Source organism: Rhinopithecus bieti, unplaced genomic scaffold (genome assembly GCF_001698545.2).
Source record: "Rhinopithecus bieti isolate Rb0 unplaced genomic scaffold, ASM169854v2 scaffold_39870, whole genome shotgun sequence".
NCBI classification, from domain to species: domain Eukaryota; kingdom Metazoa; phylum Chordata; class Mammalia; order Primates; family Cercopithecidae; genus Rhinopithecus; species Rhinopithecus bieti.
The window spans coordinates 1305775-1323787 of NW_016817144.1; the positions used below are offsets into that span (position 1 = coordinate 1305775).

At 48.1% G+C, this 18013-nt stretch overlaps 1 protein-coding gene across 1 annotated transcript in view; it reads right to left on the bottom strand.

Annotated features, from left to right (window-relative positions):
• Nucleotides 1-6447: 6447 nt before the first annotated feature.
• The window catches only part of PRKCA (protein kinase C alpha), a 239853-nt gene continuing 228287 nt past the window's right edge, over nt 6448-18013 (bottom strand). The window contains exon 15 of the mRNA XM_017855838.1: nt 6448-7892. Within this exon, the coding sequence (XP_017711327.1) occupies nt 7728-7892 (165 nt within the window). The 3' untranslated portion in view covers nt 6448-7727. The remainder of the gene's footprint in view (nt 7893-18013) is intronic.

The following is an 18013-nucleotide window of genomic DNA, read 5'->3' on the forward strand; positions in this document are numbered from 1 at the left end:
TGGCCTCCCAAAGTGCTGGGATTATGGGTGTCAGCCACCATGCCCAGCCTGTTTTAATTCTTTTTGAGGACAATTCCCTCCATTGCGTTGAGTTGTTAAGTGCTGGGTATTTTTGAATGTTCCACACTTGAACATTTCCCCCAATTTTTCAACCGTGAATAAATGCAGAACGAGGCGGCTGACACTCAAAGTGGGGACGTCCTGAAGCTGCATCCACAGTGTGGCCAACAGGATGTGTGAAAAGTAACTATTTCTGGAGAAAATGTCTCAAGACTTGAGCAGAATTCATTCTGGAATCGTTCCTTCCAGTGGAAGAGCACCATCCGGCCTTGGATGATGTCATCAGTTGCTGGGCATCCCTTGCAGTTTGGGGCACAAGACTGTAAGCTCCGTGCAGTCAGGGACCATGCCAGCCTCTTCTTCCCCAGGGCCTGACACAACTCCTGGCCCTAAGCAGGTGCTCTGTGAACAGTGCATGAATGAATGAACGCAGGACCTGCCAGAACACCGTCCCAGTCACCACCTGGGCTTTGATTCAAAGCAAGACGTATTTTTTAAGTTAAAAAAAAAAAGCCACTACAAACAGAGGGTCATGCCTGAAAAACAGGTGAAGAGATGAAAGTGTTCTGCGGAGTGTGTCTGAAGTCAAATGGTATTTGTTGAACACCGGAGGAAAAATAATTGCCATACCACAAAGGGATGGAAATAAGGCCAAGTACACAAAGGAATGATCATTATCTTTATTCATACACACTTGCTTCCAAACTACAATTAATGTTTCTAACAAAGCATATCATGCAAACGGAGATTAGAGGTTATACAAACTGAAAAAAAGCAATGCAGTAATTTATACATCCATCTCCTCTGCTATATAACCAAATGGTGTTTGACGGTTGAATGGCCTCTACATTTTGTCAGTAGGTGCTTATACAGAAGGAAAAACCTCAAACTCCGTCTCTTCCTCCAAACAAAGTTGGGGTCTTATGTGATGTTTTTCAATTAATGATTGAAACATGGTATGTCCTTCACACACAAAAATCATGTAGCAAAAGCAATGACTTCAAATGCTTTGTTTATAAAAGATATTCTGAAAGACCCTAACAGAAGGGATGTGAGGTTAATATTTAGAAAACCTTTAGACTCAAAATAGTAACTGCCTTCATGATTGATTTGGAATATTCCAGTAAACCAACCCTTCAAGAAAAGAATTACATTCTTCCAGGAAGAATATCAACAAAAGTCTACAATCACAGGAAAGGATACTCCTAAAGTTAAGCAGAGTTGACAAAGACAGTCGTTTAATCAGAAAATGCAAAGCCGCCTTTTATCTTATTTTAGAAAAAAAGGTTCTTATAAAGTGGACTTGACACCTATTTTCTGAAAAGGAGGGTTCTGTCTACTCGCATAAGCGATAACTATGAAACAGACGTCAATAGGCACGTTTGCTGCTGCCTCTTATATCTTGGGAGATCGAAGTATTTCTGAGTTGCCCAGTGGGCAAAATCCTTACAGGGCATCTCTGAATCTTCACCCAATGTGAGAGACCTGGGGACTAGGGGGTTCTGGGCACAGAGCCAAGGAAGCATCCTCCTCCTGCCAAAAGGTGGCCACAGAGCCTCACGGAGCAAGGAAAGGGGTCCCAGAAACCGCTGGGAGTCCTATTCCAGGGCTGCCTCTGGATGGGGGACACTAACAATATCTTTCCTGTGGTTTGGAAGTTTCTAAACCTTAAGCAGTTGTCCCAGTGTCTATTAAAAACTCGCAGAGCATCAGTCTGCCAACAATTTCCACCTGAACTTGTAGGTCATTCCCACGTGGACTCCACACTCTAGGAGCATGGGACAATCTGGCAGTGGGAGGGCAGGTCGGGGGCGCTCCAGCTGACCCAGGCTGAGTCCTCCTACAAGTTCCAGGGGATTGGAATCTTAGGAAATCGTCAGTTGCTTTATTCTAAAAACTCATTTTTAAAGAATTATTATTAAAGTTCTCTATAAAAAAGTACAAATAGCCCAGTATATTCAGTTGCTGTACTGGAATTAATAAATAATTTCTTCCTTTAGGTTAAGAAAAAGTCTTTGGAATTTGTGGGCTTTTGTGTAGGGTCACTGTAAGGCGGTTGGATGGCTGAGTGTGACCTCCACGGTTATTAACTGTCACCTGATCACATAGATGAGGGGCATAGGGGTCAGAATCATTCGTGCTGTTGACCTTCCCGAAGAATCCCAGACACTATGGAATTAACACAATTGTGTTGACCCCATTTCTAGATGGCGGCCTTCATCCATGTGTACATCAGGTAACCTTCCCAATTTTCTGGATCTTCTAACAGCAGAAACAGATAACGGTCCCTAGGTCTGCTGTGTCAGCCTGAATGGGAGGAGACAGGAGTGTTGACGGTCCAGTGCATTTCACAACATGGAGCCCAAGCAGCTTAAGGAAAATGACTTTTAAAAAATATTTTGGCTGCGCATGGAGGCTCATGCCTGTAATCCCACCACTTTGGGAGGCTGAGGTGGGCAGATCATGAGGTCAGGAGTTCAAGACCATTCTGTCCAACATGGTGAAACCCAATCTCTATCAAAAACACAAAAATTAGCTGGGTGTGGTGGCGGGCACCTGTAGTCCCAGTTACTCAGGAGGCTGAGGCAGAAGAATCGCTTGAACCTGGGAGGCGGAAGTTGCAGTGAACTGAGATCGTGCCACTGTACTCTAGCCTGGGTGACAGAGCAAGTTTTTGAGACTCTGTCTCAAAAAACAAACAAAAAAACAAAAATGTCCCGGCCGGGCATGGTGGCTCATGCCTGTAATCCTAGCACTTTGGGAGGCCAAGGCAGGTAGATCACCTGAGGTCAGGAGTTTAAGACCAGCCTGGTCAACGTGGCAAAATCCCATTTTTACTAAAAATACAAAGATCAGCTGGGCATGGTGGGGGGCACCTGTAATCTCAGCTACTTGGAAGGCTGAAGCAGGAGAATCGCTTGAACCCGGGAGGCAGAGGTTGCAGTGAGCCGAAATCGTGCCACTGCACTCCAACCTGGGCAACAAGAGTAAAACTCAGTCTCAAAAGAATAAAAATAAATTTCACAACACTCCTTGTCAAATTGGTGTGTGGCCACTAACAGAGCGCCCTTGTCCTTCCTGGTGACTGTCATGCCTACTGCTGTCCTGGTAACTCTCACGATCACAGCCTTTGGGCCCCCGGCTCAGCGTCTGTTTTGTGATTACGATTGTCTGGTGTGCCCAGCAGGGGAAATAGGCACTCCTACCCTTGTTGGGTTATAAAGAAAAAGGAAATGGTGTGATATGTACACACAAGAAATAGGTGACTTCAGAAGACCAAAGTGAGAAAACGACTGTCAGATGGTATCACCTTTCTGAGGCTTCTAAAAATACAAGACTGTCACTTTTTCTCTTTTCAGTACTGAGAAAACAAAACCAGCAAAACACAAAACAAAACAAAACCTCTGAAATGTCTCCTAAGTGGAACCAGGTGGGAACTGCAGTGTTAGTTGTGTGGTGTTAGTTGTCAGTTGTGCGGTGTTAGTTGGTTTTACGACTTCTCCATCTATCCTCAGCTGCCATAATTCTTGGCAGGAAGCCAGAGAGGAAAATGGGCAGGAACCTACTGGCCTCTGGGGTACGCTGGATGGTCTGGCTCTGCCTAGAGAACTATGAGCTACTTCAAGGTGGGGAGGGGAAAGGGGCTTCCAGCAGCTGGTGGGGATGTTGTTAGCATTTGGGGGGTTTTTTCTCAGGAGGAACAGACTGTGTCCCTGGCAAAACACTCTCTTGAGGGCCAGCAGACGGAAACTTCCATCTGCACCAACCACCTCCGATGGGAAGCTGTTGACAGTGGCACCCCTTCCTCTCCCTCCTACTGCAGGCATATTTCTGGATGCACCCAAACCCTGTTCTTCTCTGGCTCCTTCCTGACTGCAGCCCCCGCGTCCCTCTCTCTTCTCAGCACGTCCGTGGGGGTTCTCTGGAAGTCTGCACCCTCCTTCCAGGAAGTCACCACACTCGCCTAAGGACTTTGGTTCACAGAGGTGCTCAACAATCATTTGCTGGGTTAGCCTGAATCTTGGTCTTTCCGGCCAGGCTTCCAGAGCTCTTGGTCCTATGGTTTTCTATTAAAATTCTGAATAAGAAGGTCTAATACATGGCCTCAGAAAGGGCAGACAGTGGCTCTGCATGGACCACACGAGGCCAGGGGATGAAAGGAAGGGGAGCGCTGCTGGAGCAATCATTTTGACTCCTGTGGTTTCCGATCTGCCTTTTGAATTAGTTCTTGCCTGGATGTGGGACTTGCATTAACCTCGGAGGGCGGCCCCTGGCAGCATTCCAGTGACTTCCTTTCAAAGCGAGCACCTGGTGACCTTCAATTGAAATGCCAAGAGACGGGCTGCCAGCCCATGGCCTGCAGCCTCAGGGAAAGGCTCTGCCACCCAGGAGTGGCCACCTTCCAAGGAAAGAATGCAGAGCCATGTGAAGGGCCTGCTGTGGTCATGGCTCCATGGGTCCTGCGGGCATTTGGATGGTGCTAGATTCTGCCCGGTGGCCTAGACCTCTGCAGGCCCTGGCAATCAGCTCGTGCTCAGGAGCAAGGACTTCCCAAAGGGTCCCCCAGAGACCTCATGCGTGGCTGTGGCAGTTCCACAGCGCACCCCTCGCCACGATCTCATTTCACACAATGCCCACGAAGGGGCCAGTACCATAGAATATTACAAACTGATTCTGAGGTGAGCCATTGCTCATGGTTATCTACATGACAGTCCCGACACTAACAGTCTTGGGCTGCTGAGATCTGTAAAGCCCTAGCCATTACCCACATTCAACACTCAGCAATGGATAAAGCAGGTTCCACATGACAACACTGCACTGGGCCCTGATTTTGACTGTTTGCCCCCAGGGTTTGTTCTGGGGTCTGCTGTCCCTCAGGCAGTGTGCTGGGCACCCCCGTCGGGGCATTTTCTTGGAAAACTTTGCCACACAGTCTGAGAAAATAACAGCTGGCTGAGATGGTGAATGTGTTTCCTAGAGAAACAAACTTGTGGGTGATGGGGTTGCAGGGAAGGCCTGCGCCTGCTGCTTGCTTAAAACACACAGGCCGTTTGGGGTGCTGAACAAGGATCCCTAACCCCATGTGTTCCTCCATGGGACCTTCCTCCTCTCTGGGGGCCTCATGGGGGTCCATCCTGCTGCTGCTCCATTCTGGGCAGGGGACCGGCCCTTTTGTCTCCTAGGCTCTTTCTATAAACCAGTCCCTTTCCCCTCGGATCAAAGGAGGTGCACCTGGTCAGGACACGAACCCAGATTGTGCACTGATCTGCAGGGCCACAGGGAAAGGGGAGCCAGGCCCCCCTGGAGTCTTGATGTCTATGGTGCATAAAAGATGGCAGAAGAAGTGGCTCTTTTCTGGCCGGGCCCATTCCCTACCCCATGTCTCCTTCTACTCAGGGTTGCCAGGACCACCTGAGCCTCTCACCTCAAAAAGCCTTTCATGGTTGTATGTTCTGTGAACTTCAGGCAAACAGCCAGAGGAGAAAAATAAGGCGAGCTTAGCTGGGAGATGCTTCTGGGAGGAAACAGAGTGGCTCTCTACCAGGACTGATAGCTACTTTCACTCTCTTTCTGCTTGTGGCAGTTCGAACCTGGCTCCTCTGAGGACCTTGCATGGGGGGTGTCTCACCAAAGCAGCGTGCTCCTCCCAAGGCTGGAAAGGCCAATGCCACAATGGCTGGAAGAAAGTCCGTGGCCTCTGAAAAGCAGGTGCTGGTGCCTGCAGGGCACGGCTGTGTTGGTCTCATGAAGTTTGTGCGTGCTGGAACAAACGACAGGTCGTTGCAGAGGCAGCAAGACAGCACGCTTCCTGCATGTCCAGTACACACAGCAAGAGGGGAGTCTCCCCATCCGTCCCACCCCTGGAGTCAGCAACAGTCGCAGGCTGAAGGGAAGAAGGAAACACATGCACACGGACACACAAAGGATCAGCCCAGGTGATGCAGCAACGCCACATGTGCACCAGTGTACTAGGCAGACCGCAATCAGACACTTCCTGTTGTCCCCAAGAGGAAGAGTGGCGGAGGAACTGGGATGAAAGGTGGCATTAAGAAACTAAGAGGGAGTGTCAGCTCAAAAATAGTCCTCACCCATAAAAATTTCTTTGCAGGTAGAATCAAATATATATATACACACACACACGTAGTAAGAGCCTAATCTATCATGTAAAGTAGCCATTCATTTTTGAAATTTTATCTACATTTAAAAATTAATCTATCTGATACAGTGCCCATGTGCGGGGAGGGAAAGCACAGAAGCAAGGGATTCAGCTAAAACTTAATTAGAAAAGAGGATCAGAAACAAGAACCTGCACAAATAGAGCACAATTGTGTCTTATAAAATTATTATAATACTCTCTTTATACTTGATACGATTATATCAATAATATAGATTCACTTGTTATTAAGGTTTATTATAAACATGCAAAATTCATTGCATGATGCATTTGCAAAACATATTAAAATCCTTCTAGCAATAAAACATCTTTGAGCTGTTAGGCATCCGGGTTTCCTGATTCTACAGCTCCAGGCGTACTAGAAATGGGAATCAAAACCGTATTATTTTTATCCCTAAGTGGACATCCAGGGCTGGAGAAGGGAGGAAAATCAATCAGTAGGAGCTGATGCTAGAGTCAACACTTTCAGTAAGTTACTGTACATCGTACTTTCATAAACGGCACTGCAGCCTATTAAATAAATAAGTACAAAAGGGGAGAGGGCGTACACTTCAGCTTCTTGAGAAGGATAACAAGGTAGGCAGCAAAATATTGGTGTGTGGGGGGTGGCTGTTGGCGAACAACACTGGTGAGTAGTGGCATGATTACTGATGGCACCCTGGATTGAAAAATAATCTCCCAGAGATTAAAATGAACGTACATACACACTGGCTTATCCTTGATCTGAAATGATTTCACATGCTTGTTCAGCAACGTCCTTAGACGATTTGGCCTCTTACAAAGAATGAAAGTATCAAGACAATTATCAGCCAAGGAGGGTACCAGATGACAGATTCACCCAACACTCATCTGAGGTTCTTTTTGTTTAAACTGGTAACTGCTGGACTATGGTTGGGTTAGGATTTGTCAATGTTTGGGAACAGTGATTAGGCTCATCCTGGCCTTTCAGATTCTAGGGGCTGTTTCCATGGAGGCAGAGAATGGACGCAGAGGGTATTTTGAGGCCTCCCCCACCCCCAATCCTTCCCTGCTCACTCTCTTGGCTTCCTGTTCTTGGATTCTAAGACGTCTTGGATAGAGACGTTTCCAGCCCCCTGGGTTGGGATAGGCTCATTTTAACATCTCTGGTTGGGGGATTCCGATGGTGAAAAATCCACAGATGGAGGGTATGGAAAGTATATCAAATTGTACCCAAAATGGGGCAACAGTCTGTTTGCTTTCTAGGAAGGGTTAACCTAGAGGCAGACGTAACTTCTACAGAATTAAACTGGACACTGTGCATGACGTACCATCTTCCACTAAGATAATGTTCTTGGTTGTAAGAGAGAGACCCTGAACAGTTAATCACATTTGGACTAATAACCCTATCATTTTCAGGCCTCCATATGGAATCAGACACAAGGCTGTGGCCTTAAAATTTTAGGGTTAAGGATCACTTCCCACCGTGGGGAGGGCTGGGGGCTGGGGAGGCATTTGTTCTCGCTGGTGAGTTTCATACTGCACTCTGTAAGATGGGGTGCACAAACTGGGGGTTGACATACGAGAACCCTTCAAAATCAGACTGGTCTATGTTAGCAATAACCAGCTGATCAGGCGGCGTTAAGACGGGCTGCCCTCGTGTGAAGAACTTGTCAAAGTTTTCTGCTCCTTTGCCACACTGTGGAGAAAAGACAGAAAGAAGGAAAGGTCAGTCCACATGACAATGCACAGCAGCTCTCCGGGGGCCCTCTCTGGGGAGGGGCACGGCCCTGGGGAACTCAGGGCTGGTTAGGCAGGAGGAATCTTGGAAGACTTGCAGGCCTATTGGATTCAAAAGCCAGGCACAGCAGACAACGAGGAGTTACCCAACTGTCAATCTCGAAATACCCCGAACAGAAGCCCTGGGTGGGAATGCACGGCTGGCAATGAGGCAGCAACAAGGGGACAGCCCCCGTCCCCTCACGTCCACCTCACCGAGCAAGCGGAGCTGACAGCATGGAAGCCACGCACGCGGGGCTGTCAGTCACAGCTCCGTGTCGAAAGGCCAGGACGTTGGCTGGGGCTGCAGGCAGTTACCCACGGACCAAGCGAGGGGGGTGAGTTACTGCCGACATCTGGTTCTTTGCCGCAATATTTGTAATGAAAAACTGTGTTATCCTTGCCTTCCTACTGGGCCGCTCTAGCAACCCCAGCCCCTAAATTAAGCTTCAAGCGATATGAGGTAGGTGTTGCGGCAAGGCTGGGAGATTTGCACCTGGCCCAGCTAGGATTTAGCACAGCTAGACACAGCTGGCCAGTGGGCAGGCTGGGTGACTGGAGCTCATTTGCTGGGTGGTCTGAGGCTGGAGGTGGTTTGTATGGCACCCTGGGGAGGCAGGGAGAGGCCTGCTGTCTCGGCTCTTCCTCTCTTCCAGGGTCCACTGGGGTGCTCTGTGCACGTCGAGGCTGCAGGCAGAACTGCTGCATTGGAGTCTCTGAGACACACAGCCGCTTAGGCAGCATGGCTTGGTAGCCTGACCCCAAAAGTGGGGAAGGGGTGTCTCTTCACTTTGTCAGCCACCCACAAGGGTAGTGGCGTGTTGAACTCCCCAAAAGCCCAGGGTGATTCTGAAGCAGGAAGAGTTTCACTGAGGATCCTAAGAATGGTTTTCAAGATGTTGCCAATTATTGCCCTGGGACCTGCTGCTAGCACCACAGGGCCAATATGAATTCACGCTGAGCTAGCACATGTTTCAAACTAACTAGGCATCCTTGGGTCTCTAACAGAGAATAGCTCTGGATTAACTGTGAAGCAGGGTCCACCCAGTTTGCTCATCTATAACACTGGGAGAATCATCACACCTCCTGCCAAGGCTGTCATGAAGGTGAAATGTATGGGGTTTTGCACAGAGCCCAGCAGAGGCGAGAGGCCATGCGTGCTGCTAGTGTTTTTATAAGGCAGTTGAGTCTCACGGGCTGTGCTTTCTCAGCTCCTTTTTCACACTTTCTCTTCTAGGAGGTGTACTTGAGAACCTTTTTTTTTTTGAGACAGAGCCTTGCTCTGTTGCCCAGACTGGAGTGCAGTGGCATGATCTCAGCTCACTGCAACCTCTGCCTCCTGGGTTCAAGTGATTCTCCTGCCTCAGACTCCCGAGTAGCTGGGATTACAGGCATGAGCCATCACGCCCGGCCATGAAGCTACTTTCATTACCCTTTTCCCACCACTTTTCATCAAATAAAATCTGCTCCTAAGTACCTGTTAAAGTGGAAAGCATGTCATAAATTCAAAGTAAGGTTTTTATGACAAACAGCTTTTCTCTCTGGGTTTACTAATTTTTTTTTTCTTTTTTGAGACAGGGTCTCACTCTGTCACCCAGGCTGGTGTGCAGTGGAGTGAGCATGACCCACTGCAGCCTCAACAGCCTGAGCGCAATTGTTCCTCCCACCTCAGCCTCCTGAGTAGCTGGGACTGCAGGTGCACACCACCACACCTGGCTATTTTTTGTATTGACAGGGTTTCACCACGTTGCTCAGCCTGGTCTCGAACTCCTGAGCTCAAGCAATCTGCTGGCCTTGGCCTCCCAAAGTGCTGGGATTACAGGTGTGAGCCACCGCACCCGGCCTCTGGGCTTATTTCCATTTTAATAAGCGACCACCTACTCTTTACCCAAGGAGATTTCACACCGCAATGAATGGTGAGTATGTGGGTGACATGTGTGGTGGGGCAGAGGGGATGAGAGGCAGGGGCTGTCTGTGTGCTTTCAAGTTGCTCTGCGGAGCCATACAGACATGAGGCTTACTGTCACATCCGTCCTGCCTCTCACACGTGGGGTAGCAAAGCTTGCGCTCTCACACCCTACGTGTCCATGGTATATTTCCTTGGAAGAGCACAAAGCACCTCAAAGCCAAGGTCAGCAGAGGCAGAATCTGCAATTCACATTACCCTATGTGTACAGGCCATTTGCAAACACCAAGAAAGGCTCTTTGAAAAATAAATAAGGGCACGCTGTTTCTTCCTAGGAATTAATCGGGAGTCTGTACTTAATTCATCAGTTAAACAAATAGAAACCAACTTTCCTTGGAATTCCACATTCAGATGCTGCTGTGATGATGACAACGGCCGAAGAAATAGCCCTCCTCTGGATATACCAGTGGTTCTCAACCAGGGATGATTCTGCCCCCAGGGAACTCACTTTTGGTCGTCATGACTTGGGCAGGACAAGCCTGGCATCTAGGGGATAGAGGCCAGGGATGGTGTGGAACACCCTACAAGGCCCAGGACACTGCCCCCACCCCAAAGAATGATTGGCTGAAAATGTCAACAGTCCTGCCACCGAGAAACTCTGGGATATACCAAGACTGTCGTGTGAGGCTGAGTAGGTCCTAAGATCTGTGTGAGGGCAGACACGAAGCCAAAGTAGGGAATTGGGCAGGAGCAGCCATATGCAAAAGAGTGAACAATGGAGAAGGGGCAGAAGTCCCAAGGCAAAAGCATTTGGAGCAAGTGTGACAGCTCAGTGGAGCTGGCTTTGGGAACATCCTTTTGGAACCTGATTCATCAATACTCATTATCTGTAAGAATTCAAGTGAACCTACAATCAGGGCTGCCAGAGGCTGGGATGTGTGGTCCTTTAATAAGAGATCATCTGTGCTTCTCTTGATACTCACTAACCATGCAAAGATGAGCAAGAAGGAATTTCTGGAAAAAATATAATAAAAGGACATGAGTCCCCAAAAGGACGAGCAAAGCAAGCCAAGGTAAAATGTTCTCTCCCTGAATGGCGTGAAACCGGGAGGCGGAGCTTGCAGTGAGCCCAGATCGTGCCACTGCACTCCAGCCTGGGCGACAGAGCGAGACTCCATCTCAAAAAAAAAAAAAAGTTCTCTCCCTTTTTCACAGGACACATTGGATGAATTTAGGGCTGCACAGATAGACTAGATGTCTAGGCTGGATGTCTGTCCTACTCTAAATTTATCAATGTGTTCTGCGAAAAGAGTACACAGGTCTGACCCTTTCAGTCCCATCTTTATGGCATTTTAGTCCCGTCTTTATGGCATTCACGAATCATTGTCCAATGGGACGTTTCCAAAAGCCATGGCTTTACTGCCAAGGAAAAATAAAAAGCAAACTAAAAGGAGATCTCCCAAGCTCTAAAAAGGGGACCACAGAAACCTTCCCACTGAGAAGCCTGGAGAGGGAGGCTTGAGGACATCCAATTCTAAAGCTGGTGTCCAGAGAAAGGTCACTCCTGAGGGTGCCCACTGCTTGAAAAGCTAAGTACTATGATAAAATGGGACAAAAATCCCTTCCTGGTTAAGGGCTCATGTTCTGCCTGTGCTGAGGTCTGCAGAGCTAAGGGGGAAGTTGTGGAGCCTAGATCAACCCAGTTGCTGCCCTGCAGTCACACTGAGTGCGGCTGTGCGGCTTCTGGTCTCAAAACTGCTCACTGCTGGAAACACCTTCCTCTTCTTTCTCACTGTAAATCTCTCTGGAATTTTCCTTGAACTCAAAGAGGGAGAAATCTCACTTTAACAAACGAAAGCTTTTCTTAAATTGGTTCTCTTCGGTGGAGAGACAAGAGGCAGGCACAGGCCGAGGGCGAAGAGTAGAAACTGAACCACTGAAGTTCAGCCACATCAACCATGGGACAGAAATGAGCCATGGGTGGATCTTAGCAAGCAGGGGAAGAAAGCCTGGAAGGGCTGCAGGATGACCTGAGGGTTAGATCAGCTCCGAGACTCAAGAAATTTTTATTCTTAAGGAAATCAAGCCACAAAGAAGTCTCCTTTGCCCCACCAAGAGCCAAGGTGCAGCACAGCTATTTCTACTCCAGATTCGGCGTGGTGAAAAGTATCGTTTCCTTTTCCACCACAGAAGGTCTGCCAGTGTGTTATAAATGAGACTTCCACAGCTCTTAGCAAAAGTAGCCCTGGAAATAGACAATCTACTATCAGTCAAATTGGAGAAGATCTTGAACTACTCGTTTTCCAAGATGTGAATGTGGAAAACTACCCCCATCACCATCGCCACCACCACCACCACCACTACCACCTCCTACTGAAAAAGATAATGAAAACCAGAGATTTCTGGATCCTTGGAGAAAGGAAAAGCAGTAGATTCAAGAAGCTACTGCATTCCTAATATGGAAGAGATTCTTCCTATTATCAATGATCTAACCTTACTCATCACCATGAGCTTGATGGGCAATGGCCTCAGGTGCCATCTTGGAGCTGAGCAGGGAGCAAGAAAAGGCAAAGAGGCTAAAGGGCTGATGGGCACCAAGCATGACTGCACGAACGCCAAGTGAGTACAAGATGACTGCAGGCAGCCTCCCGCCACTCCTCAGGGATAAGGCAGGCAGGTAATCACCACCGCCATTGGAAGGGCAGCCTCTACAGCAGTCTGTGACAGCAGGCAGGTGTGGTTGTCCATGGCCTCAGAGCTCTAGACCACCCAACAGCACATGGCCGCTAAAAGTAACATTTATACCTTGTGAGCGAAACTGGGCTGGGTGTGCACTATCTCTACCTCCAAAGGTCACCCGCGTCTTTCGCCGACTGAGGCTTTTGCCCTCTGGGATGTGATAGGTACCACACGATGGGTATGGGACAGAGACAAAAGGGAAGAGGACATTAGGGGGTGGTCAGACCCAACCAGTTGGCATGTGACTCTTGAACTCCCTGAGACCAGGTGATGTCGGCACCCAAGGGAAAGTGGAGACACAGAGGGGAGAAGGATGTGGCCAGAGATCAAGAGCCCCAATGTATAGCTTTGGCAAACTCAATGCATCTCTCTGTGAAGGTAAGATGGGGATGTGACCATCCACCTTCCCAGGCTGTTGTGAGGACCCAGGGAACTAGCGGGCATGAGGCCCTTCCTCAATGAGGAGACAGGACAGACATAAGGTACACCCTGTGAAGCAAGCGCCAGCATGTAAAAGGAATGTGATCGATACCTGAGGGATGAATAAACGTTATTAATAAGCTACCTCCTACTTTCTGATCTCTGGATTCAGGATTGAACTCCTTTGTCATTTTTGATATTCCTACCCATTTGGTCAAACTGTCAATGAATGCAACGAACCCAAGATAAATCAGGTGTGGTAAAGATGTTACGAAACATGAATGACGTGGACTCTGGGTGGAATCTGGGATTGCAATGTGCCCCCACTGAAGCCTTGTGTGGCAAACACATTGCTCAATGCTCACAGCCCCTTTCTTTCTGTGATAGGGTATAGGGGAGACTGAGATGCAATGCAGGAGTTGGCTTCGTGGCTGATTCTTACCTGTGAGAGGTCTCTAGGCATGAGCAATACACATGTTGGTCTCACCCCTGCCCTTTACCTCGGTGTCTCAGTCATGTAGAATATAACCCCGTGGTCACAGCTATGGGAATTATGGGAAATATGAGTAGCTCAAAACATTGCTGTTAAAAAGCAAAACCAAACAAAACCCAGAAGAGGAGGAAGGATGCAGAACAAAGAAAGAGTAAAGGAATGTTGCAAGACTGTGGAGACTAACGAGGTGGGAGCTATCCCTTACGATGATCAAAGGCAGGATGTGCTTCATCGTAGGGGAACCCTCACTTGTATTTCAAATCCCAGTGCTGGGGTAAAGTGGAGCGCATAGCAACCACACCGCCACCATCTGCACAGCTCTCCAACTCGTGGTTGCACAGCGTCTTCATTTAAGTTAAATAACCAACAGCAGAAACGGGCTGGTGTGTATCGCTTGGGCTTCCTGGGAGGTAATGTCCATACTAAGGAGCCATCCAGCAAGGGGTCTGGCCATTGGTCTGCCCTTTCTCTGAAGATTAGCATGCTCAGGGAGCGGGCTTCGTGCATGACCAACACAAGCAGGGACACACGGTTAAGGGTTATAAAGTGGGGTTAGTTTGCTCATTTAGTCACCCAAGGTTCTGGAAACGTGCTCACCGAAGACCTGGAAGCCCAATGAAGCCAGTGCATTTTGGTACACAAAGTCTGGAGAATAAGAATGGACAAAGGAGAGGATTTGGAGAACAGTCAGTTCCTGGCCTTGGAAGTCCAGAATCAGGAATGGACACGTAAAGAATGCTATAAACCCACGAGAGCTGATGCGGAAACACCTCCCGGACACATTGCTAAGTGAAAGACCCAAGGGTGTGTAACATGGCACAACCTCATCTGTGTATATGTTTACACACACAGCAACTTTCTGGAAGGCTACAGAAAAGATCATGAAGAGGAGGACCAGTAGTTGGGGAGATACCTTTTCATTTATGCCCTTCTCTACCTTAACTGTTCATTTCACCAGAGAGAGAGAACATGTTAATAGTAATTTTTTAAAGGGACTGGGACCCCTTTCACCTCCTGCCAACTTCATACAGTCTTTGGTTTCTCTGACAAACTTAAACAGTACTCAGCTCACCTACTGCGCTGCAGCATTATCTCAGACAGGGAAAACTCTGTTCTGGAGGAAGGCTGATTCCGTTGATGAGTTTGCTGATAGACAGAGGCCAAAAGCCACACGTTAAATGAGGGGATTCCTTAGGTGTAAGAGCCACGTGTGTATGAGGGTGAAGGTTCTGGCTTATTGCGGGCTGTCATCTATGGAATAAAAACATGTGCTCCATTTGGTCTTTATGTTAATGGCCAGATTTAGAGGATTTGAAGCTCTTTTTCCAAGAAAAGTTGTAATGGCCATAGTTCTTGGAAACCTTCACTGCCAACAATGGAAACCTGTCAATTCACACCATTTGATGGACACAGGGTCTGTATGTATGCCATCACTCATCACTGAAGCTCCCCGAGGCTTGCAACAGCGATGCTTATAGTGATTATTAGTTTAAATGTCTCATTTCTTCCGATTTCTCTGCTAAGCAGAAAAGTATTTGAGAGAGTAATGATTAAAGAATAAGAAAAACCGCTTTTGCTTCTAATTAGCCAAGTAAAAGGTGCTGTCTTAGACTAGTGTCGAGGCTTAAATCAAACCTAGATACAGCATGATGTGACTTCCGTAGTCTCCAAAGGCTGGTTAGTGTTTGTATGTTGCCGACAAACCCTCCTATTTTGAGATCTCAATTTTAATTGGCATCATTGTTACTGGCCCAACAGAAATGCCAAGAGAATGAAGCTGCCTGTCACCCTAGAGAACTGATGAGACGTGGCCCAGGCTGCCTATGGTATCTGATCTGCGACACAGCCATGCCGGGGACCCTCCCTCCTTCTTTCACCTGCAGAGCCCTTGCACTATATACCTAGCTTGCTGGAGTCATTTTTAAAAGTACACAGTACCAGGGGATGTCCTTATGTTCAGGAAATACACATGGAATTACCTAGGTGTAAAGAAGCATTAACTCTGCAACTTACTCTCAAATGGTTCAGAAAAAAATAAGTATATATTAAGGTTGGTACAAAAGTAATGGCAAAAAGAATGGAAGGTAACGGCAAAAACTGCAATTACTTTTGCTCCAACCTAACAGATGTGTGTGTCTGTACCTATACACAGAGAGATATATAGAAAAAGAATGATACCGAGGTCAGCCTGTAATCCCAGCACTTTGGGAGGCCGAGGCAGGTGGATCACTTGAGGTCAGGAGTTTGAGACCAGCCTGGCCAACATGGCAAAACCCGACTCTACTAAAAATATTTAAAAAATCAGCCAGGCATGGTGGCAGGTGCCTGTAATCCCAGCGACTCAGGAGGCTGAGGCAGGAGAACTGCTTGAACCTGGGAGGTGGAGACCGCAGTGAGCTGAGATTGCGCCACTGCACTCCAGCCTGGGTGATAGAGCAAAACTCCATCTCAAAAAAAAAAAGAATATAACATGAATATGCTAAAACGTTCCCATCGAGAAACATGGGTTAAGGAATGCAAAAGTTCTTTAAATTACTTTCCTGGCCCCTTCTGCAAGTCTGAAATTGGAAATTATTTCAAAATAAAATTAAAAAAAAAAAGGGATCTTTGCACCAGCTTTGATAATTAAATGATCATCAAACTCTCTACACAAGCTAATGGCACTATGAAATGAAGGACTTTGTGGTGATTGGGAAAAGGAACCCTGATTGTGTGTTCTCGCTGCAGGGATGTCCTCAATGTTCTTATTCTCTTTGGTTCTGGCTGTGGGTCATTGGATGACAATGTCCTGAAGAAAGTTCTATTTTTTTTCTGCCTTTTTAAAAAAAAGAATACTTACAGTAATTTCACAAAAAAAATGGCCATCTGTGAAAGGCCTATTTCCAACGTGCTCTGCCGGCCCACTCTGGAATACGTTTCTTGTGTTAACATTATAGATTAATTTCTCCCTCCCTAATAACCATTTAAGTACAGTGAATTATTCTGGCTTGCCTATGAACTAGCTATTCTGCTCCTTGGTGCCAATGGCTAGAACTGAAAAAAGAAAAATCAATTAACCTTATGCTCCTGGTATTTGTATAAACTGCTACTGATCACAGGCAAGATGAGTGGAAATTTGAAGGCTGTTCTTGGCCATTTCATTCACCTTAATTATAAATCAGAATAAAAGGCTACAAAATTCAAAGCGATGGTGGATCAGAATCCTGGAGCTTTTATTTTTATGGCAAAGCAGAAAGCGCTTTCCTTCCCTCGGTGAGCCTTCTGGTTGCTGGGCCAAATCCCTCCTCCCCATGGTGCCTCTATGCTCACCTGAAGCTGAGAGGCAGGGTGGACACCCACTGCTCCCTCAGTCACTGAAGATTACCCTTTCCAGAGGTGACATCTGATTTAAACTTAAAATTTCTTCTTACATAGATTCTTCTGAACATTATGGATCTTTCTTTCTTCTTTTTTTGAGATGGAGTTTCATTCTTGTCACCCAGGCTATAGTGCAATGACGCAACCTTGGCTTACTGCAACCTCCGCCTCCCAGGTTCAAGTGATTCTCCTGTCTCAGCCTCCCGAGTAGCTGGGACTACAGGTGCCTGCCACCACGCCCGGCTAATTTTTTGTATTTTTAGTAGACAAGGGGTTTCACTGTGTCAGCCAGGATGGTCTCGATCTCCTGTCCTCGTGATCCACCCACCTCGGCCTCCCAAAGTGCTGGGATTACAGATGCCCAGCTAATTTTTGCATTTTTAGTAGAGACAGGGTTTCACCACGTTGGCCAGGTTGGTCTCGAACTCCTGACCTCAGGAGATCCACCCGCCTCGGCCTTCCAAAATGCTGGGATTACAGGCGTGAGCCACCAGGCCTAGCCTACAGGCCTCTTTTTGATGACTTGGGTTTGTTGTTGAGAATATCAGGCTGAGCTGACGGTCCTCCCTGAGCTGACGATCCTCCCTGAGCTGACGGCCCCCACTGAGCTGACGGACCTCCCTGAGCTGACAGACCTCCCTGAGCTGACAGTCCTCCCTGAGCTGACAGACCTCCCTGAGCTGACGGTCCTCCCTGAGCTGACGGCCCCCACTGAGCTGACAGTCCTCCCTGAGCTGACGGTCTTCCCTGAGCTGACGGACCTCCCTGGGCTGACGGACCTCCCTGAGCTGACGGCCCCCACTGAGCTGACGGTCCTCCCTGAGCTGACGGTCCTCCCTGAGCTGACGGCCCTCCCTGAGCTGACGGCCCTCCCTGAGCTGACGGTCCTCCCTGAGCTGACGGCCCTCCCTGAGCTGACGGTCCTCCCTGAGCTGACGGTCCTCCCTGAGCTGACGGTCCTCCCTGAGCTGACGGTCCTCCCTGAGCTGACGGTCCTCCCTGAGCTGACGGTCCTCCCTGAGCTGACGGTCCTCCCTGAGCTGACGGTCCTCCCTGAGCTGACGGTCCTCCCTGAGCTGACGGTCCTCCCTGAGCTGACGGTCCTCCCTGAGCTGACGGCCCTCCC